General features: G+C 30.9%; 1 protein-coding gene across 1 annotated transcript; it reads left to right on the plus strand.

Annotated features, from left to right (window-relative positions):
* Positions 1 to 11,483: 11,483 nt before the first annotated feature.
* On the plus strand, positions 11,484 to 23,013 carry LOC124359314 (nucleolin-like). The gene is made up of 5 exons (XM_046811967.1): positions 11,484 to 11,546; positions 14,674 to 14,906; positions 16,121 to 16,210; positions 18,669 to 18,854; positions 21,818 to 23,013. Exons 1-5 carry the CDS (start codon positions 11,499 to 11,501, stop codon positions 21,954 to 21,956), a joined length of 696 nt encoding a protein of 231 aa, XP_046667923.1. The 5' UTR covers positions 11,484 to 11,498; the 3' UTR covers positions 21,957 to 23,013.
* The last annotated feature ends 1,239 nt before the right edge of the window (positions 23,014 to 24,252 follow it).

The raw sequence follows: 24,252 nt of genomic DNA on the forward strand, positions 1-24,252 counted from the left end.
AAAGTATAATATCCTTTGTTTAAACCATAATATTTTGTTATGTTCTTCTCACTAAATCCTATACAATAAGGAGAACTTTCACTAATATTTATTACAAAATTGTCAGAATAAAAACCGCTTAAACCTATGAAATAATTTGATTCTTCCTCTAAATGAATAGGATGTTCCAAGTTTTAAAAATAATTGAGAGCTTTCTGAAGTCAACTTGAACAGCTTCATTTTCGCTATTTAAATGGAGAAATTTTTAAAGCAAAAAGATCAGATAAAACTTCAAACGTTTGAAGAAAATAAGAAAGATCAACCAATCAGATTGTTAATTGTTGGTTCAAGTGGATGTGGAAAAACAACTTTATTATTGAATTTTATCTACAATAGGTTGATTCCTTATTCCAATTTGTATGTTTTTAGTAAATCTTTAGAACAAGACGCCTATAAAAAATTACAAGAAAGATTTGAAAATATTGAGAAAAACTTAAACAAAAAAATATCACATTTTTACAATGCTTCCGAGGACATAGTTCACTTAAGCGAATGTAAACCAAATTCTTTAATCGTTTTTGATGATTTTATTTTGGAAAATCAGGACGTTATTAAGGAATATTTCGTAATGTCTCGTCACAAAAACATATCTTGTATCTATCTTTCTCAATGCTTTTCAAAGGTTGATAAACAAGTTATAAGAAATAATTTGAATATGTTGTGTGTTTTTAAACAAGATGATCATTATTCCAGAAAGATTTATAACAATTATGTGGGATCTGATATGAGTTTTAACCACTTTATTGAGTTGTGTGATAAAATTTGGAAAGAAGACTATGGATTTTTAACTATTAATCTAACTTTGAAGCCTAAAAATGGAAAATATTTGAATAAATTTTCTAACATAAATGCTGCTCAGTGGTCTGACAAATCTACTTGATAAAATATTTGTTACAACTATTTTATATATTATCTTTAATTTTTATTTACATTATGAAAATAACAGAAAAACGGTAAATCTGTTCACGTTCCACGTTCACGTTCATGTTTCACGTTCGTGTTTACGTTTCACGTTCATGTTTCACGTTCGTGTTTACGTTTCACGTTCATGTTTCACGTTTCGTGTTTACGTTTCACGTTCATGTTTTTACGTTCACGTTTTTACGTTCCACGTTCACGTTTCAAAATTTTTCTAATTAAATGGTGAACGTAACTTCTGAAGAAGCGAAAAAACTTGATCAAATCGAAAAGAAATTAATCAAAGAATTTAAAGAACAGATTCGAATTGATGAAAAAGAACAAGAATTTATTCAAAAAATCAATCAACCTGTAACTTCTGCAATAAAAAACGTTGAGGGCAAAATTGAAAATGTTTTAAGTGATAATCAAAATTTGATGAATTTGGTTCCAGTTGTACGACAATTTGCCGATATTTCAATTCCAGAATCTGAAGAGTTTGAATTGCCAAAATTACCATCTTCAACACCATTTAGACCTCGAATCATTGAAGACTCTACCATAGTTGAACCAATAAGTCCTGGAACAACGGATATAATAATTGGTGAAATTGGTAAAAAATTTCTTCCTAGAGCAAAGGATGATAAATTTGGTTTGTATTGGGACAGAAAAAAGAGAAGTTTTATGATTGGAAATTTACCCGTTAATTTTGAACATAATGATATCATTATTAATGAAAAAAACATATGAAGGAACTCAAGGTTTATGGAGATTATTAACAGACTATGACGCTCCAAAAGATAATTTATATTCTGAAGAAGATTTGAAAAAGTATACAGAAATTTTATGGGAATCTGACTCAATTTACAAAAATAATGATCCATCTACTAAGAAGCCTAAGTCAAGTAGAGGTAAAAAATATATTAAATTAATTAAACCAATTTGGGAAAAACGAATCGAAGGATCAGGTGTAAGAAAATACAGTGATAATAAGATTGAATACAGATATATCGACGATTTGACAAAACTCGATGGAATTATTAATTATATTTATGCTCAAGAAAAGGCTGGAAACAACAATTTTTTGAACGAAAAGAAAGCGATTAAAGATTTTATTTCGAACAAACTTGATGAAATGATTGAAAAACCTGATGGAATTAAATATTTAAAACGAATTTTGCCGGCAATAAGTTCATCTATGATTGAGGGTAGTGGACTTTTGAATGATTTTATCAACAATTTACCTTTTGAATTACACGTACCAACTTATCAGTATCTGGGGCCTGGCACAAAACTCGAAAAAAGACTAAAAAGAGGAGATCCTGGTATAAATAAATTAGATCAAGCTGCTATGGAACACGATATTTTTTATGCAAAACATAGAGACACAAATTCCAGACATATAGCAGATAAAGTTTTGCAAGATAAAGCAATGGATAGATTTTTATCAAAAGATGCTAGTTTAGGTGAAAGATTTGTTGCGCTTCCAACAGCTGGAGCAATGTTTTTGAAGAGAAAACTAGGAATGGGAATCGAAGAGAACTTGAAATTTTAACTATATAAATGGAGGTGAATGTAAATTTCAGCAAAAATCAGAAAGAAAAAAATAAAATCCGCTTTTAAGAAGAAAATACCCGTTAGTATTCAATTTAAAATAGATCAACTAAAAAATGGCGAAGATAAGATATTTTTAACAAATAGACAATACAATAAACTCGAAAAACATAAGAAAAACAATAAAGGAACCAGAATAGAATTTTCTTATAATCAGTTGAAAGAACTTAAAAATGGTGGACTTTTGAAAGATTTATTAGATTTTGGAGAAAATATTCCAGTTGTTAAAAATGTTGTTCCTTATGTTCGTAAAGCTGCTCCAATCGTTAAAAAGGATGTGATTCCTATTGTTCGAAACATTTTAAATTGGTTAGATAAAGAGTTGGAAGATGTTACAGGATCTGGATTAGATGAAAAAACTTTGAATTACGTGAAATCAAACATTAAAAAAAATTTGAAATCAAACCTTTAACATTCGGGGAATTGGAAGAAATCTGCAAAAATATTAAACATTTTAGAGGAATCTTCATGAGAGATACATTACCTGAAAAAGTTAAGAAATTTGAATGTGGAATTGTGAATTTAGACTCGATTATGGGAAGTGGAACGCATTGGATTTGTTATTATAAAAATGATAAGAATGCATGTTATTTTGATTCGTATGGAAGAATTGAGGACAAACCACCTATAGAATTGATTAAATATTTGAAAAAATCAAGCGTCTACTACAATGATTCTCAGATTCAAGACTATAAAGATCCCCCAATTTGTGGTCATTTATGTGTTTTTGTGTTGAATGAACTGAGTGATGGTAAAGATTTTAAAGAAGTTGTTAACAAATTATTACTTAATAAATATGGATTCACAAAATATTTTTGACGTATTTGGAACACAAATTATTCAAAATGTAGATAATAGTTTGAATTTTGATAGTTTGAGAAATGAGTTTGATAACAAGTTAGAAAATTTATTACAAAACCTTCCAGATTCAGATATGTTTGCTGTCGAGATTGAAGATTTTAAAGCAGAATATGATAACAAACTTGCAAATTTCATGAGTTCAAATGAAGTTGCTGATAAAATAAAAACATTGAAAAAAGAATTTGAAGATGGTGCAAAAAAAATATTTACCAATTTAATGTCTCATATCGAAAAAGCTGATAAAATTACTGAAGCGATCAAAGTTGAAAAGAATTATGTTAGTTTGGCTAATAAAAAAAGAATTGTCGGTGTTCGACCTGGTATTGACAAACATGATGTTGTTGTTAAAGAACAAATTTTAAAACCTCTAAAATTATCAGAAAACATCGATATTGTTGATTTACATGATCCGAATGTTAAAAATGCCTTAGATTTTTAAAGGAAAAAAGAATTAGCAGTGTTAGTAAAGGAATTAATCCATTTGATGTTGTTGTAATGATTCAATTAGAAGATCCTATTAAAATGTTTAATGAACTAAAACAAAATTATGAGAATCATAAACAGCATGTTAAAGATTTTACAACAGAAGTCTATGAAAAACTTGATGAAAGAAGTAAAAGATCAGTAGACGATGTTGGTGAATTACTTGATAAAGTAAATAAACTAGAAGAAAACTTTAATACATATAAAAATAATGTTAATGAAACAGTTAGTGAAGTAGTTACAAAAATTCTGGAAAATTTTGATACACGTTTCAATGAGAAAGTAAAACTTTTTTGAAAATTTTGGTACACGTTTCAATGAGAAAGTAACACATAATAATGAATTACTTAAAAGAATAGATGATCAATACTCTTTACATCTCGATAAAGTAAATAAACTAGAAGAAAACTTTAATAAATTTAAAGAAGATGTTAATAAAACTTTTGAAAATATTGATGACAGATTTAATGGATTAGGTGGCTATGATGACAAAATTTCTCCTTTATAAATGGCGCTCATATATTGTGTGAGGTGTAAGGCAAAAACTGAAACAAATGATATAAAATACTATGCAAATATCAATGGAGTTAAAAGAGTTTCTGGAAAATGTGCTGAATGTAACACTAAAAAGAGCCAATTTATAAAAACTTGAAATTTTTTCTTAATAAATAGAGATGGCGGGACATTACAGTGCTTTCGATCTTTTTATAATGCAACACGAAAGAGATTTGAAAAAAGAACATTGGGATGATATTTCTCAAAAATATGAATTATCCGAAGATATGATGAGATTATACGTAAACAAATTGAATTGGTATAACATTGCTAAATATCAAAACTTTATCATCAGAGTTCATTCAAGAAAATATACATTATCAATTAAAAGATCATATGTCTGTTCTTTGCCTCTATCAACACTTGAGTATAAAGTTTTTGGATGAAAATAAAGATACAGTTGATTGGAACAATATTATAGATAGCGGTTACTATCCTGTGCAAATTTTATTGAAATATGTGACCGAGATCGCAAAATTTAAGGAAGAGAATCCTGAATATGACGAAGTAGATCATTAAAAATGACTCTAATCTTTTTAATTATTTTACTAAAATTTATATCTTTTCTTATAAAAACGTACATTAGATCGATGAAAAAATGATATCTTTCTTATACATGATGTTTAAAATTTCTAAATTTTTCTCTTATTAAATGGCGGACTACAGAAAATATGCTAGTGATATTGAAAGGGCGGAGTTTAAAAATTTCTATCCAATTAGTAAACAACATTTGAATGAACCGAATAAAAGAACTGAGTTTAATATTGATTTTGGAGATAATTTTTGCTCGTCTAACTTCCAGTTTTATATTTCTGGAACTTTAACAAAACAAGATGGTCAAGCATATCTTGGAACTGATAATGTTAGATTAATCGATAATTTTTATAACCGTTTTTATTTTCTAAGATTGAAGTAAGAAAACACAATAAATTGATAGAAGAAGTCGAAAACTGTGGCCAATTAAGCACAATTAAAGGAACTATTTCGTATTCAAAAAGTGATGTTATTTCTCAAACTTCTAATGGCTTTGAATCAGATTTTAAATTTGGTGTTGTTTTTGAAGCAGCTGGAAATTTATCTCATTTTGGATTAGGATTTTTTGAAAATGTTACTATTCCGATCTGTAAAGGAGGATTTTATCTAAGTTTTATAAGAGCAGAAGACAATGATGTGATTCTGAAGACTGCAACTGGAAATGTTATGCCTGTTGATGGAAAAATAACAATTACAGATTTTTTTATTAGAGTTCCAATGATTGATTATAAAACCACGAGTAAAATTAGGTTGATTGATGAAATTACAAAAAGTCAAAACATTATGTTTAATTTTCTAGATTGGCAATGTATTGAACAAAAAGGTATTTCCGGAACAACTTATTCGTTCGATATTACAAATATTTATAGAAATATCTTCAATCCCAAGTTCGTTATCATAGGTTTTCAAACAGATAGACAGAATAATCAAGAAAAAAATCCTTCAAAGTTTGATAGTTTGGATGTAAAAAATATCAGAGTAAAATTGAACGGTTTCTTATTATCCAGATGAATTACAAAATTTAAACATTTCAGGAGGTCTTTTCAGAATCATGTATCAGATGTATCAAGATTTTAAGAAAGTTTACTGTAATAATAAGGAAATGTATTACAATCCTAAAGAATTTTTAGCGAATAGACCTATTTATGTCATTGATACAACAAAGAGTATGACAAATATTTCTGGTTCAAAGAACGATATAATTATCAACATGGATTTTCAAAAAGCTGTTACAAACGCGATTTGTTATGTGGTTGTGGTTTCTGAGAAATTTTTAGCCTATGATGTGATTAAGAACGATATTAGAGAAATTCAGTAGTTAATGATGTTCATATTATTCTCTTTCATTCCCTCTAAAACTTCAAAAATATACTCTTTCGCTGATGAAAAATCTCGATTTCTTCCGGAATAATCTTTGTAATCATAGACAAAATATCCTAAATAGTTGAATAATAAAATAAAGTCATTTCTTTTTATCTCGGTAGTTGAAATATAAACATAAACATTTGCGCTGAAAAATTTGTTTCTCGGCAGAGTTAGTTCCATAATCTCCATTTATAACAAAAAATCTTTTTGTATAAATGGAAGAGTATAATGCCAACTGTTACAAGTGTTATAATAGAGGAGAAATTATTGATAAAAGATATTTAGTTTGTAGAGATTGTAATTTAATTTTGTATGAAAGACCTAAACCTAAGAAATTTCGAAATAAACTAACACATTTGAATAATCTGCTTACAAAATTGCAATATGGAGGTAAAAAACAAACACAATTTGTTACAGAATTTAGAAAACAGAATAAAAATTTTTACTTATCTCTTGGAACCGTTGAAAAAATTATTTTCCTTTTCAAAGAATACATTAGGTTTGTAGGTATCGATACACACGTTTATTATGAAAAGATATTACCTGTATTTTTTTATTATCTAGATGTAGAATTTGTTTATGATTTTGAACCAGAAATCCTCGATGATTTTATAGTACATTTGGAGAAATTAAACGAAGAACCTCGTGAAAAGAATGCGGTTTTACTCACATTCTCCCCGACTTCTCGAGTGAAGGTTAGCGAATTTCATTTTTTCCGTCTTTGAATTTTTTCTATTTAAATGGAGTTCTTGAAAGAGTTAAATGATATTGGTGAATGCAAGTTTAAAGAATATAAGAAGTTGAATGAATTAGAAGAAAAAAAGAAGTACAAAATCATGAATTTGGAGAAAATGAAAGATAAATTCGGGTTTACAATAATTGCCGAGTTGGAAGATTGTAAAGTACACTTACCGAACAGATTTTTGACTGTTTTTGGATGAGAAAAAGATTAAAGAATTAAACAAAAATGAAAAATTACACTTGGTTGTTACTGGAAAGAAGACTATTAAAGATAAAGAAATTATAACAATTAACTTTGTAGAATAAAGTCTTAACTCTAAAACTTGCAGTCCCTCCCCACGTCATAGTACTGTTTTGATAACCATAGTTGGTGTCTTTCTTCATAGGAATCACATGGAATATTATCTACAGTAATACGTTTTGTTTCACACAAAATGTGGCTATATTCTATAAGAAAAATTCTATAATGCTCTTTAATGAATTGTGTTGATAAATCTTGATACTCACAAAAATTCCTAAGAAATTCATCAATTAAGTCTTGATTATCTTGAAAGGACGTATAATATGGGAAAAATGTCATAAAAAAAACGATGAAAACTCTCTGTTTGTTTATTTTTTTACTTTTCTTTTCAATATCTTTCGTAAATTATATTAAATATGTAATCCCTTACTTTTTTTAGTTTTTTGCCGATAGTAAAACACTCCATTAGACGTTTTTTCTGCAAAAGACTTTACAAGTTCTTTGAATTCTGTATCATTTAAGGAAAGTATCGAAGACGGTATCAACTGTTGTTGAAAATAAACCGGCAATTCACTGAATTCATCTTTGTTGCACTGTTTTAATGCTCCCCCCCCCCCCACCCCCCCCCCCCCCCACCCCCCCCCCCCCCCACCCCCCCCCCCCCCCACCCCCCCCCCCCCCCACCCCCCCCCCCCCCCACCCCCCCAAGGCTAAAATGAGCGATTTTGCAGTCTCTTAGATTAAAATTTATAACTTTTCATAAACATTAGAGAATGACCTAAAAGTTGCACCAAATTACTCGTATAGATATATACTATCAACAAAAAAATATAAAGATGTAGTTTTAAGTAATTTAAAATTTAAAAAAAATAATGTTTTAATGGATTACATAAAAAAAAATTAATTTTTTAATTTTTTTTCGTAAATAACTAAAAAAGGAAAAATAATTTTACTGTAGAAGAGCTATGTTATTATATTGTACATTTTATAAAGGAACAACCATACAAAATTTTGTGTTATTTCTCTCATAAATAAATTTTTTATGACACATTTTGTATAAATACGCATAATTGTACTTCGCAACAAGTGATAAAGCAACTGACTCTTAAACTGCAAGAAAACTTTAAAATAAAAAATTTTTACACATTACGGATGTACCTTAAAGGGTAAACAGATGATTGTAGGATCCATAAGCAGTTTCAATACAGTTAAAAACACTATTTACCAAGAAATATTTACACAATATTTTATTTGAAATTTATTTACACTTTTTCTATTTACAAATATGCTACTTACAATTTCACTCCCGTGAGATCGCAAATTGTTAGTTATTGTAACTACTACACACAATAGCTAAGCAGGTAACACTACTAATATTTACAACCACAAAATAAAATAATGAAGAAGAATCCAGCATACAATGGTACGATTGCACTAAAGCATAAAGAATTAACAACAATAGATCGAGTCACCTGATAATGTCACGTGACAATTACGAAATAAAAATGCATAGACCCTCCAAAATAAAAATTATATTCATATTAAATATCTACAAATATACCAGGGAATAAAAAAACATAAAACTTTAATCATTTGATGTCGTATTTTTTAAATAAAATTACGAATATCAAGGCGGCAATATATTGCCGCCTGGCACTTTTCAGACACGATCTATGGCGGCAATATATTGCCGCCTGGCCCGGAAAGGGTTAACATGAGTGACAAAGATCCAACATATTTTCACAATCCTGATAATTTCAAGTATCAGTGAAATCGATAGATACGCTCTTTATGACTTACAATCTGACGATTATTAGTAGTGGCAATAGTTTTAGACCGAGTGGGAAGGATTTAAGAGATGAAGATGAGTAAGATAATACCATACATGAGAACAGTTCTGTCCTTGATATTACTTCAGCCAAACCCAGTAATGCATCGCCTGCTGCCCAGTGATAACGGTAATTCTAAGCAATATATGGGTCAAACCTCGATTTTTCTCATATTACAATATAATGTTCCAATAGTCAATTAGAAAAGGAAATGACTAGAATTTCTTGCCGGAATAGCAGTTATAGGGAGCAGGCAACTCATATTACAATATAATGTTCCAATAGTCAATTAGAAAAGGAAATGACTAGAATTTCTTGCTGGAAAGCAGTTTATAGGGAGCAGACAACCGCGAGAATTACCTATTAGTGATCAGGGGCACTGACGTGATCTGGGCTTCAACATTTGGAACTACTCTCGAGTTAATTTTTTTTTTCTAAAAGAGCAAGCAGCGCGAAGCGCTGCGCAGCGGGCAAGCATCGTGCGTGATCTTCGTATATACTGAATTGATTCATGCCAAAGGAATGACACAGATTCCTTTACCAGATTTTTTACGGAGATTTTGTATTGGGCGGATTATATTGGTTTACTTTGCTTTCCAGCATGTAATTATGTGTTTATAATTGTTTTACATACATTACCTACATTATATTGTAATATGTAATAACAATTTATCAGAAATGTTTAATAAAAAAAAAGGATCACGCACGATGCCTGCCCGCTGCGCATCCGCTTCGCGCTGCTTGCTTTTTTAGAAAAAAAATTAACTCGAGTAGTTCCAAATTTGAAGCCCAGATCACGTCAGTACCCCTGATCACTAATAGGTAACTCTAAAGCAATATATGACCGTCTGGCGGTTGCCCGCTCCCTATAACTGCTTTCCGGCAAGAAATTCTAGTCATTTCCTTTTCTAATTGACTATTGGAACATTATATTGTAATATGGAGAAAAAATCGAGGTTGACCCATATATTGCTTAGAATTACCGTGATAAACAATATTGTTATACCTGGTTCTAGCCACATAAACAATAGATTGGTTTAGTTATTGATGATGAGTTTCATCAAAGAAACCAATAGTTACGCAGAAGTGGTGTTCTTATCTGAACAAAACAATATGTCACGAATATGTCAATAGAAAAATCTGACTTTGGAGGAATTTAACATATTCCTTGGTCTTTTGTTCCATACTAGAATTGTCTGTTTACTACAACTACTATAACATTATTGGAATACATACAAGTTATTTCAAACATTTTTTGGTGAGTACATGTCAAGAGAGCGATTTATGTTGATTTTAAGATGTTTTCATGTTTGCTGCTATGTAAATGATGTTTATTTACTATTAAAAAAATCTGCTGTTGACTATTTCAATAGCAAAATGTTGTTTATGTACTGGCCCAGTAAAGAGTTGTGATTGGATGAGTCTATGATTCTATTTAGAGGTAGGCTTAAGTTTCATCAGTACATTAAGAATAAACAACATAAATATGGAGCAAAGCTATACATTCTTGCTGAACTAAATGGACTGGTAATGAAGTTTGCTGTGTATACAGGTGCCATGGACATTTTTTCTGGAGGACATACCGAAAAAGTAATGTTATCCTTGATGGAACCATGGCTCGGAAAAGGGTATTCAAATTTTGCTGACAATTTCTACATTTCTCTGAAAAAAATCTCTTGCAGAGAACTAAACCATACATAACAGGAACCCTACGATCGGACAAAGTAGGTGGATCAAAAGATGTGGTAACTAAAACACTTAAGAAAGGCTAAACGATGGCAAAATATTATGATAGTGTGTGTAATGGTAGGAAAGTGGAAGGATGTAAGAGAGGTTGTTTGTATATGTAACCAATATGAAATTGACCGAATCTGTATGTGAACCAATAGAGTAACGAAAGAATGAAGACCTTACCTATAATAGAATATAATAGTTATATAAGTGGAATCTATAGGAAGGATCAGCTCATGAGTTATTATCGGTGTGAGCGAAAGACATGCGATTGCACAAAAAGCTGCTGATCCACATTTTATAAATGGATATCCTCAATGCTTTTAGTTTGTGTAACAAGTTTGTAATTGGTAAGAAAATGACAAAGCTGGACTTTAGATTGGATATCTTGAAAAAACCTTCTAGGGCCATACAGAGCTACCTACAAAGGCCTTTGAATGACAAAGGAATCAGAGCAATAAAAAAGTGTAAAATGTGTTCTCTCATTGGATGAAGAAAGGTTTCAACATACCAGTGCAAGGCTTATCCAAAAATACCAGCTTTTGTGTATTCAAGACTGTTTTGTGAGTTAACTCACTTAGAAGAAACGTTCTGTATATAGTAGAAAAATGTTTGATGAATTTATTATTGTGTTTCCATTCAAAGATGTATATTTGGTAAGTGAAACAAATTCCATTTGTATTATTATTCTAAAATCAGGTGGTATTTGCCACTTAAAGCTTCTGGACACATTATCACGTCTTCTGCACATAGCACCAATATATTGTTAATAGTTTATGTTATGTTACAGCTTGTGCAGTGTTAGAAATTTATAAATACATTGGGATGTGAAGGGTATAACATGTGAAATGGAGGAAGGTAACTGGAAAATAGGAGGGGTAATATAATTCACAGGAAAGTAATATTTGTACCTGGATTGTGAGTCTTGGAGAGTGGGTCCATCTGTGCAAGTTGCTGATGACCACCAAGAAACAGTCTGAGAATAACAGGTACCATTTTTGGAAAAGTCAAAACAACCCATCTGTTGGTACTTTTTGGAGGACTTTATTGACATTTATCTTGCATTCTTCATAATGACGTTTATGTCTTCATTCGCAATTGTTTCAGAGTAGAAAGAGATAGATTGGAGATCTTGTTCAAAAATACATTGTGGAAGCAATCAATGATGATTCAAGCCCTCAAACCTAGGATTCATGATATTGCACAAATCTTCCTAGGTTTCTAGTTTCGCATGTTTATTGCAATATTCTGGTGACTGGCAATTCCAAATTGCTGGCCTACACACACATCAGCGTCAAACTCTGACGTATTTCCTTATAGAGAAAACACCAACACGGCAACAAAACAAAGGGACATAGGCACTACCAATTGAGCTATAGGTCAACCACTTGTAAAGAAACTTGCGCAGAAACAAATTTCTGAGCAGTACTGCGCAGGAGGGGCCCCCTCCGGTGGGGAGTTGGGGTGGGGAGTGGGATCAGCACCTTCTTGTATCTGTTTATCAGCTGTGTGGATCGTGTATCACTCTCACAGTTTTCTTTACACTGCTGCTACTTTACCTGTTTTATAACTATATTATATTTTTTTTGTAGGCATATACAAATGTAACAGTCTAAGTGTAAAATGTTAATTGAACAGATTAATGTAGCCATAAATGTTTCCAGGAAGCTTGCACTTTGTTTTGAGGTTAGCCGTGCAGTGGCAGTGGCCATTAGTCGTTCAATTCGAAGAGTGTTTCAAAAGATCCGTTCACCTAGAACGTTTCGTTCACTTTTTCCTGCCAACTGAATAAATTTGATATTTTTTCAAACCAGATATATTATATTTAATGATCCTTAAAACTTACAATATTATTATTAAGTTCATTTAAAAAAATCTTATCCATGAAAAATAGCTTAACATCATATGGAACTAACTAAAAATATAGAGTTTATGCATTAGGTTACACTAGATCCTCAAAATTGTTTTGTCGTTACTTTCGTTCACTGCTAACCGATTAAGAATAAAACCGTAATCGTATAACTCAACGTGGGGATTAGGGAGTCTGGGTATTATAATGAAAAGTGGTGGTAAGTTAAACAGTTGGACATAAAATATCTTGTTGTGTATAAAAGGAAATTATTTTCAAATGAGCAGCGTGTATGTTTAAGTTTTAGTAATTTATTTAAAACATTTGTAGGGAATAAGCTTACTTATTATAAATCAAAGGTATATCAATCAACCAAGTCCTTTGATTATAAGTATTAACATTTAAAATATTTAGTAATGTACCTGTTAACTTACAATTACATTTTTTAAATCAGTTTTAATAGATATTTGCATTTACTAGATTCCTGAAATAATACATTTATTGTTATATACCTATCCATTCACTGTACGATATACTGTTTCTTCCTCTATTCGAACACTTTTTTACCAGCAGATCCTTTCGTTCACTAGGTCATTACAACCAGTCGTTCATTCGTTCATTTTGTTCGGTCAACACGATGACCGGTATAACACGCTCTAGCGGGAAGGCTCAGTAACTCTGTACTGACCGGTTCAACTGAACGAATCGCAGCAGTGAACGAGACCGACTGAGCCGGATCAATCAGATGATCTAATAGAACAAATGCAGAGAAGTGGTGGGGATACAGGGAGAGGGCGGCATCACAGCGTTGAAGGGGTATTTACCCCCCCACCCTGCGTGAACTCAAATAATCCAGGGTCTTTTTGTAAGCGGTTTACCTATAGGTGTATGTGGTCTGCACTAAGCAGTGGTACCACCAGCTTTTATCTTAAAAACACTGTGAGCAACCACTTAGGCCATGAGCACCGATCAACATTACTGACATTGCTTCTAACGGTTATTGTTGGACTGTGTTTGACTGAATATAAAAACTGTGTAGTTTAGGCCTTTTTTGCATAAAAACTTGTAACTTGATATTAGTATATTAGTCACAGGTATTTCAAAATATAAAAAAAGGAAAGAGAAGAAAAATACAACAGATCTTAAATAGTTACCACTCTCAACTACAGTGCTATCTGGTTTCTTGGGGTAAAAGAATGCAATCCAAGGAAATTGATCGTGAATTGTGTTCAGTATATGCAGAAACACATTATAAATTATAGAGCAGTGGTTAAATGGTTGTGTTGTTATATAAAAGTCATAACAAATTTCATAATGAAGGGCAAAGAGGCCAGTTTAAGTGCATAGTGGTTTGGTTACTTTTGAAAAAGTGTCAAAGAAAACATTGAGGAATATATGATGTTTACTTGAACAGATATTTTGGTTCAGTTGTTTAGATATTTCCATTTCTTTCTAAATGTTAAGAAAGTTGTTGCACTTGTTTCCTCAACTGTTCACCGTTAACGTGTTGTATGCACAGATAGCAGAATTATATTTATCAAGTATTGAAAATCTTGTTACCAAATATGAGAACTAATTGCTTAAATTTAAGTAGTATTTATTTAGAAAAGTAGTGTAACAGTTGTAAAAAATTTATTATTAAAAAAAAACCTAAATGGAAAGCAACCATCAAACAATTTTTTTAAAAGGCCTGCTGTTTAATTATTATACACAAAAAACAATGTAGTCTCTATTTTTTATTACACATATATATTTTAAAGGTTCTAAGATTAGTGTTATATTTAATATTTCAGCTCTCTAGGACTTAAAACCTTGAGTTTTAGTCAATAACTTATTTATTTAAGGGGTTTTTATTGTGCAAACCATCATTGTGGTATATTTTAAACTACTCATACCTGATCTTGAAATAATAGTTTTTAAAATTTATTTTACAGATAAATGAAGCTATAACAATTCTTACTTCCTTAGATAATGATAAGGAGACAGTTAAAGATTTATATTACTCAGATGATGATGAATCGGAAGAGTTTGATGAAGAAGAAGATGATGAGGATGAAGAAGATGAGGATGAAGAAGATAATGGAGATGAAGAAGATAATGAGGATGAAGAAAGTGAAGGTGCTAAAGGAACCATCACTGTTAATAAGAATCACAAACTATGCAAGGAGTAAGTCTATCCTTTTCATGTTAAATAATTTTGTTTATTTTGTGTCTTTGTATACATTGTTTATTTCTATTTTCTACTTCGCCTCATGTCCACTGCATAAATTCATGGATGGTGGCTGTTTGGCAGAAAACAGAGAATTGCAAACACTTTTTCTCATTCTTTGTGTATCAGAACTGCATATAGATAACTACAGTAAGAAAATAATATTAATATTAGTATTATTAATAATAATAATTGTAAATAATATTTGACTAAAATGTCTTATTTTCTCTGTCCATATCTGCGTATACTCATCTTTACACAGACATCAGCTGATCAACAGAAATCAAACAGGCAATTGCTAGTTTTTGTTTATATATCACACTTTGTGTAGCTATAAACAAGCATATTGCTTGTAATATATAAGAATCTATTTAGGTTTATATATGAGTATGTTTTTACAAAGATTAGAGGTGTTTTTTCTGTTTTTAAGTTCTAGCTGTACAATACATATTGCAAGGAGTACACCACACCATATGTTGTGTAATAGCGTTTCCTGAGGTTGCGTGCAAACTTTCAAGTCCTGAACAAATCAGAAATTGTACCAGCTTACGGGTGAAAGTCTTTCAATGATATTCAGTCAAATCCTATGGATGGACAAATACAATAAAAAACTCAGTCTATATATAAAATAAAGTTTCTTGCAAAAATCTACAGATTAAATTTTTCTTGAAGTAATTTACAGGCTGTGTATGTTACATATACAAAAGGCATATGATTGTGCTCAGTTTGTTTAACAGATTTATTTATACTGTGATTTTCTCATTGCCATCGTGGTTACACATAAGACCAGTATAAAAATGTTCACTAACAGTCAGCCAAATCCCCTGAAGTGACATGCACTATCATTGAACTTGATGTTGTTTATATAGAAATGAAGCTCCATACAAAATTTTAAGTTTCTATGTCAGTTCGTTATCAAGATATTGTGCTCACAACAAACCGAAATGAATACTTTTCAGCCCCTCAAGTGATTGATTTTGGTAACACTCAGACAATAAGTAATACAAATAATTATATAACCACATTTTTTCAAATAAAATATGTGCATTTCCTTAAAATTCAGCTATTTCTCTAGACCTCTGCAAAGCTCTTTAAAATAATAGTGTATTCTACTTTTTGTGTTATTAGGTAATTTTTAGTGTTTTAATAATCTGAATTTTCTTTGTTTGCAGCCCATCCAACCCACTGAAGTGCTGTTCACTGTTTGTTTGCAATTTTGATAAGGATATCACTTATCAGGAAATGTATAACTTATTTGCCAAGTGAGTATATTTTTAAAGTTTAGTAATTAATTTTGTGAACAGAAGTAACAACAGTTTTAACCCTTTGCATGCCACTAATAAATCCACTAATCTATGTATCTAAATTATAAAAGGCAAAAGCAAAAAAAGTATAAAACAGGACAATTTACTTAAAATTAGCGTATTTATTGATAATAATAAAAAAAGAACTATTTATTTTAAATATAAATATTTTTTATAAAATTTCATTGTAAAATGTAATTAAACTGTTGTTGTAAAACCGTGTCCACTATGCCTGGCTCCATACATGATTCACATAGGTCTTTACTGCAGCACAAATATACGTGAGACTAATGAGTTGTACCGATTCTATTAAATTGTAATGCTGGGGTAACTGGATTACCGGTGGAAGGAGTAGGCCCAGAAGAATGATAAGGACTGGACTGTACAAAAGAGGCTGCTATCAGCGAGGCGCACATCACAGAGTGCAGTGTCTGATAACGAAATTGAGAGGTGGGGTGAGGTAGACGTGCCGTACCTCCCGTCTCAGTTGATCGGAAGTTATAGTAACGAGTAGACTTTGAAAGTGCTTAGAGTTAATCTTTTGCTAATCGTCATCGAACCTGCGGTTGCTTTCAGCAATATTTTTAATTCTCTAACACTGAAGAAATTTTAATTCTCTAACACTGAAGAATTTTTATAATAAAAATTTTTAACACTGAAAAGAAGTAATATTTAAAGTAAAGTAAAGAAAATTAGTAACAAAATAAAATTGAATTTTGTTGATAAATTAAAGTGAAAAATTGCCAGATCAGATTAGAGTGTGAAAGTTTTGAATTTTGAAAATTGAATAAAAGACAAGCTGTAAGAACTTTGTACATTTTTGGAGTGACATATACATTACAAGTTTAAATTTAAAATTCATCAAGAAGTTTTTATTTTAATTTTAATTCCAGTAATTATTTTTAAGAAGAAGTTTTATTTTAGTTTAAACTTTATTTATTTCAGAAGATTTTCTTTTACTTTTTTGAACCTTCACAAAAGTTTAAATTTCAAAGCTAACCCCTCATGTGCCAGTAAAACGGTACAGAGTGGTGCCCCATAAGAAAGATAGCTATGAACATGGACATATTATAAATTCTTTATAAAATCAATTTTGATTCTCTCACTTAATCGCTGAAGCATAAAATTCCTTTAGAAACTCTGCAATTGACTCTACATTGTTATCTCAATTGAAATTTGACTGCATTGTGACCCCCTGATAATTGCATGTGGCAGACTCATGGCCAAGTTTAAAGGAAAATAGTATGTTTTGAGTGTTTTTAATATTAAGTTTTAATTTGTTTGGCCTTGCACAAGTTTTTGCAATGTTATATTTACAAAATATTTAATTAAAATATAAATTGTGTTTTAAGATATGTTTTCACATTAGACATACTTTATTTTCTTTCTTTCTTTTTTCACAATATCCTTTGTACATTTTACACATAGTTTTTAAAAACAGGTGCATCGTCAAACCTTATAAAAAAAATTAATAAGGTCAATTAGTATCAATCTTACAATTACAGAGAAAATAAATATACTTATCCTCAAAAATACCAAGATACAAATTCACTTTCAAAATATTCTTGTAATGAATAAAATGCTGTGTTCAATAGTTCATTTTTCAAAGATTTTTCTTTGAACTCTTTTTGGTTCATTTCCTTATATGCCAGGTAAACCATTGTACAAGCTTCAACCCCGCACTTTATATAGAGGACTTTTTTGAAAAAGAGCTAAGCGATGGGATGGATATCATTAAAATGAAGGCCATTTCTTGTATTATAATTATGCTGAAACCTGAGATGGTCTGGCAAAGCATTTTTTTCAAAGTGAATATAAGTTAAAATTTCATGGATGTACAATCCTATTACTCTATGTTTTCACTAATTTCCTAATTTCGTCTCAATAAAGAAGTGTTTCTTTCTTTCTTTCTTTTTTCACTATCCTTTGTATTTTCTTTTGTTTTTAAAATATAGGCTATCAATTGTGCTACTGCTATTATTGTTCCATTATATTATTGTAACATTAATGTGTAAGTTAGATGTAGTTAATGTGAAGTGTGATGAGGAAGGCATAATATATCATTGACAGCACATCCTTACTTCTAATTGCAGAATCAGAATTTTCATATAACATTTGCATTATTTCTGACATATTCAGCAGTAAACTGATACAATATTACATCTATAATATTCATTTCCTAAAGTTAAAACAATTTTGTCTATCCAATCCTGCAATAACTGTGTAACATATGCTGCTTAGGATTTAATAGTGATATAAATAATAAGAAGTTAAATTAGTGGTAATAGCACTTAAGGAAGAAGGCTGAGAAATGGCCTCAAGAAGTGTCTTTGGGAAATTATACTGTAATGACAGCATCAATAGAATATTTTAAGTTGTCCTGCACGACTGTGATGTGACCTGTTTTAATTTGCAGGTTTGGCAAAATCAAAAACATGAGGTTGGTGATACAGCCAAAATGTTATGCATTTATCAACTACATGGAGAGCACTTCCGCTGGGAAGGCGATGAAAGCATTACAGGGTTGCCGCTTGCTGGTCAGCACAAGCCCTCTTATCATTAAATACCCTACCACCATTATCAACAGTGCTCTCAAAAAATTGTAAGTACTACAATTACTAGTATTCTTGAATAAAACATGCTCTGTCATTCACTCCAAAAGGGTATGTGTAGGCTGGCATCCTTGTGGCATTTCAAGGACAGGAAGGAAATTATGTTTAAAAGTCCTCAACATCTCTGTTATTTTTATGATTAAAGAGAGCAAAAAGATTATTTTTTGTAGCTTGAGAATTTTGATAGGATAGGTTGAGCAGACTTACCTTTACCAGATTACGGGGATAATCCTCTTAATCTTAACACAGAGAGATATTAAAAAGGTGACACAAATAATGAGATATATTGTACACACTGGTGACTGACAAAGTGCCAAGTGGGCATGAAATAAGTCATTTTTCTTACAAGACATCATTTACTCTACAATTCAATCCATACGTCTCACTGAAGTTAGTTATTAAGACCAGTCACAGAATTTGCTAGTCAATGGCAGAAGTACTCATCATGGCCATTCTCATGCATTAACACGTTAGGTGCCAAGGCAATTTGGACACTTCACCATGTGGTGCCAAACTTCATTGTTCATGATGTTGATACTATTTATGTTTCATATATAAAAGGGATAGTTATGATAACTATTCCAACAGTTTGTATATATATGTGTATATATATGTATACATTAATTGTTAGCCAATCGGACCGACATGTCATTTTACGAAGTAAAAACTTGATCGTAAAATTCCATGCTGTGTTGATCGACCAACCATAACTTATGTATTTAGAACTGTGTTATTTAGATGTTGGCAATTCTGTACTAGGCATAGGTAAAACCGGAATTTCTCTGCAATGGTTGCAAAGAACCATTGCACCGCAACTGCACCACAAAGCAACAAATCGCAACTGTGGGAAGAAAGCAGTTCTCTGCAGCGGTAAACTTCCATAGTTTCTCAATTTCACATGACATGTTCAGTTGCAGGAATCATCTACAAAGAATAGTTTTGTGTTTTGAAACTGCTCCAAAGAAATAATAGTATAATACAAAGTATGTGCCAAGCATGTTCAGAAAGTAAGTACCATTTTTGTTTTAAAAAAACAAGCAAAACAATTTTGTTTAATAGAATTTTATTTTTTACATGAAAGCCCAAACCTTAAACTATTTTTTGACAATTTCCACCAATGTTCAAACACTTATCATAGCAGGTGATCAATTGTCTATACCCTCTTCGTAGAAGGTTCCCGCCAACTTCAAAGCGTTGGCAGCCCAGTTCGTGGTTCATGTGCAGGAACAAGTGGTAGTCTGATGGTGCCAAGTCCGGGCTGTAGGACGAGTGATTTAACTGCTCCTAACAAAATTGTCGAACCAATGTTTTAGTGTCACCAGCGGTATGGGGCCGAGCATAGTCATGGAGCAACACAATTCCATTACTGAGCATTCCTCTCCATTTTTTTTTTAATTGCCCGCCTTAGTTTTCGTAAGGTTTCGCAATACCTTGCCGCATTAATGGTTTCACCTATTGGGATAAAAATCAATCAGCAAAACACCTTTCCGATCCCAAAAGACATTGCACATAATTTTTTGTGCAAACATTGTCATCTTGAATTTTTGTTTCTTCGGAGATTGCGTGTGTTGCCACTCCATTGACTGCTGTTTGGATTTCGGTGTAACATGTCGGACCCAAGTTTCATCACTTGTCACAATTTTGTTTAAAAAATCCTCACCATCATCACTGTACTGTGTGAGAAAAGTCAAAGCACTTCTGAGTGCTTGGTTTTGTGCACGTCACTGAGCATTTTTGGAACTCATCGTGAACACAGCTTGTGATAACCTAAGTGGTCCGTAACAGTTTCATACAAAAGTGAAATTTGTTGGAAATCATCAGATAGTGTTATCATAGTGAAACATCTGTTAATCTTGGATTTTTTCTTCAACTGCCCTTACCAGATCATCAGTTACGAGAGAAGGCCGACCACTCCGATTTTCATCATGCACATTTGTTTGACTGCCATTGAACATTCTAACCCACTTTCTCACTATTCCTTCACTCATCACGTCTTCCCCGTAAACATCTCGAAGTTGTTGATAAATTTCAGGCGGTTTCACATTCCTTGTGTTCAAAAATCTTATTACAGAACGAATCTCACAATCGGCGCGATCACTAATTGTCTTGACAATTTTAAAACTTTCAGAGAACACTGAAAAAACAACGTAGAACAACTAAAATGGCATGAGTTGATAGCCAGTGAACAAAGACGACTAAGGCGCATGTGTGGAACACTGATTGCAGCGCTATGGCGGCAGTAGAATGAAACAGTACTTACTTTCTGAACATGGCCTTGTATTAGTGTTATTACTTACAAATATAATACTACGTTGTACCTTCAGGTTTATCTTGAATGTTCAGATGCAGAGAAAACATTCTCATGTAAAATTTCCCTAAAAGAAATTGGTTGTTAAGTTGGGGTCTGAAAAACCTTGTCAATATTTTTATCCTCTATGCATGTATCCGATTAATTTCCATCTTCTTCTAAAATATTAGGTATTACTTGATTTCTCGGTTGTCACGTGCGTGCGTCTACTACGTATCTCGTTATTATTGTTCATTGTGTCATAGTGTTGTGATTAGTTTGAAATATTTATCTTGTTTTTTAGTTATATGTAATTAATCTTTTCAGTTTAATTACTTTTTACAATGAAGTTTTAATTTATTTGAAATGAATAGTTTTATAAATAAATCTTTTTTATTTTTATCAATAAATATGCTAATTTTAACTCAAACACCCTATTTCATGCTTTTTTTTGCTTTTACCTTTTATAATTTAGTTATAATAAAAATTAGCTTTGAACTTAAAGAAACAACATTTTTTTACTTGTCTTGATGTTATAGGAATGTTAATGGATTTATTAGTGGTATGCGAAGGGTTAAATGGCTACTGTTTAGTTGAACAAATTTGTCCAAGATTATTGAAAACAAACCTTTCACATTTTTAAAGTCCTGCATATCTTTGTTTTAGGAAAGACCCTGGCGAAATTAAAAAACTTGTGTCGCCTCCTTTGGAAGTTTCATCCAAACCAACTGTCATAAAACAGCCAAGTGTGAAAAATTGTCCTGCTACCAAAAGAACTCGTTTCACACCCAATATGAAGAAATAAGAACATATATCTCTACAATGAATCATTCCACAAGTAGTTACTCATACTGTCACATCCTGTTATTCACACTTAACAGCTCTGAGAGTACACAAATGTATAATACTTCAGATTGCTGGATTTCATCGTAATAATGTATACAAAATAGGCTATTCATTATAGAGTTTTTTTTCAAACTTTTATTTTACTATTATTAGAACTTTTTAATATTTCATTTTTCAGTTACTTTATGTTTATTAATATATTGTACCCAACAATTATTGTGCACACTTTAAACAATTTAAAGTTTTTAATGAACAGTTTTAGTTTTAAAATGTGATGCAGTTTACATTAAGACTTACTACCATTGAATGAAATAATGAATGTATTGAGTGTTAATTCTTTATAATATTAATTCTTGTTTTATTCAATTTTTTATTGATAAATCAATTACGTTAGTTTAGTAAGGCAATACTGTTAAAAATGATTAAAACACCAAGTAACACTATAACTATGTTCTACTATGTCTAGGCTGTTGGACTATATTTAACAAGTGGGTTTTAAGACTTTGTATGATTTAATTAAAAACTTATTTAAAATGATAAATTTGAGTTCCAAGCAATTTTTGGTAATCTTAATGACTTTAACTATTTAGTGTACTATTGTTCTTTGCAATGTAGTGTATTGGAATGTGGATACTTATTTTTTTTAAAGAATTCTTTCCTAGGTTGCACACTTAAAATGTAGAGTACTTATTATGTGTTAAAAAATTGTGATTTGTCATCTATATCACTTTGAACAAGGTCTATTAGACTTACAGTTGTGTTAATCTTTAATTTATTTAAGTTATTATTAAAAAATGTAGTGGTTTTGTATTTCATGTTTAATTATTGTTCTTGTTGTAAGCGATACAAGTGTAAGGGTAAAACCATAATCAATTTTACTACACAAAATGTATTCTTTATTTTTAATTTTTCTAGTTTGTAATATTTGAATGCATTATTTTTCATGATTGAAAGTTACTTGGTTACTTTTTTGATTTCATATTACTATGCCATTTTATTGTACCAAATTGTTCCCACATCCATTGTTAAATGAATCCAACATCCCACCATTAAGCAGTTAAATGATCTTAATTAAATTTACCCTTTATGAGTTATTTCATCCCATTTTCCTTTGTTCATATATTAAATGAAAGATAACAAATAATTTACAAAACAAATATATACTGTAGTTATTATAACTTGAATTAAATGCTATTTTTACTGTAAAATTTATATTATTTCCCTTTTGTAAGAAATTGTTTATTTTGGCTATTATTAAACATTGATAATAAAATTTTAAAGAATGACAACATTATTTACCATTATTATCTGTCATCAGTATTATGTATTTATCGTTACTATACCTCTTTAGTAATAACAACTTTGAGATTATACACTAAACATTTTATCAAGCAATATGGATACATCGAAAGTCAATGTTTATAATATCAAGGTTATAGTATCACAAAGGTACAATATAATTGTATCGGTTAGTTACAGGAAACTTAGCAGATGATGTCAGAAGTGTATAACAATTCCACTATCTTTTAGTATATTGAGTAGAAGGTTACTGGGAAAAGAGATACTTGGTACTGCTTCTGTAAGCTATCTGTTTCAAACAAGTTATCACAATTCATTACACTGTAGAAGAGTTTTGGTGAATTTTTAGAGAACTTTTGTAAATTGACATAAATGTTTTAGTTTTGATTGAATTTGATAAAAGGTAACTATAGATTTTCTTTGTTTGGTTCTTTAGTAACAATGTTATTTATGTCAAAACTGATAAAAAATTTAATATTTTCTAAGCTTTAAACAATATACTATAAAACAAATTCTAAATAAAATTACTGTGTTACTTTTGTGATTTGGTTGATAAATTGCCAATGTCTTCATCCATTGATTTTCTCAGAAATTATCAGAAATTACTGTCATAACATGAATAAAAATAAATACGAGGGTCAGTCAAATATAAACAAGACTTTTAACTTATACGTTTATTAAAGCTAAAACAATACAATGATTACATGTTACTGCTTTTCTACATAGTCTCCCTCAACTCTCACACACTTTTCCCAGCGTGAGGATAGCTTATGGATCCCTTCTTCATAAAAGATTTGAGGTTGTGTCTTGAACCAATTGCACACAAATTCCTGTACTTCCTCATCACTTTCAAAACGGTTTCCACCAAGTGTCTTCTTTGAGAGGACCAAAGAGGTGAAAGTCACAATGGAGACAAATCTGGGCTGTAGGGAGGATGTTCCAATGTTTCCCAATGA

The sequence above is a fragment of the Homalodisca vitripennis genome, chromosome 4 (assembly GCF_021130785.1).
Source record: "Homalodisca vitripennis isolate AUS2020 chromosome 4, UT_GWSS_2.1, whole genome shotgun sequence".
Taxonomy (NCBI): Eukaryota; Metazoa; Arthropoda; class Insecta; order Hemiptera; family Cicadellidae; genus Homalodisca; species Homalodisca vitripennis.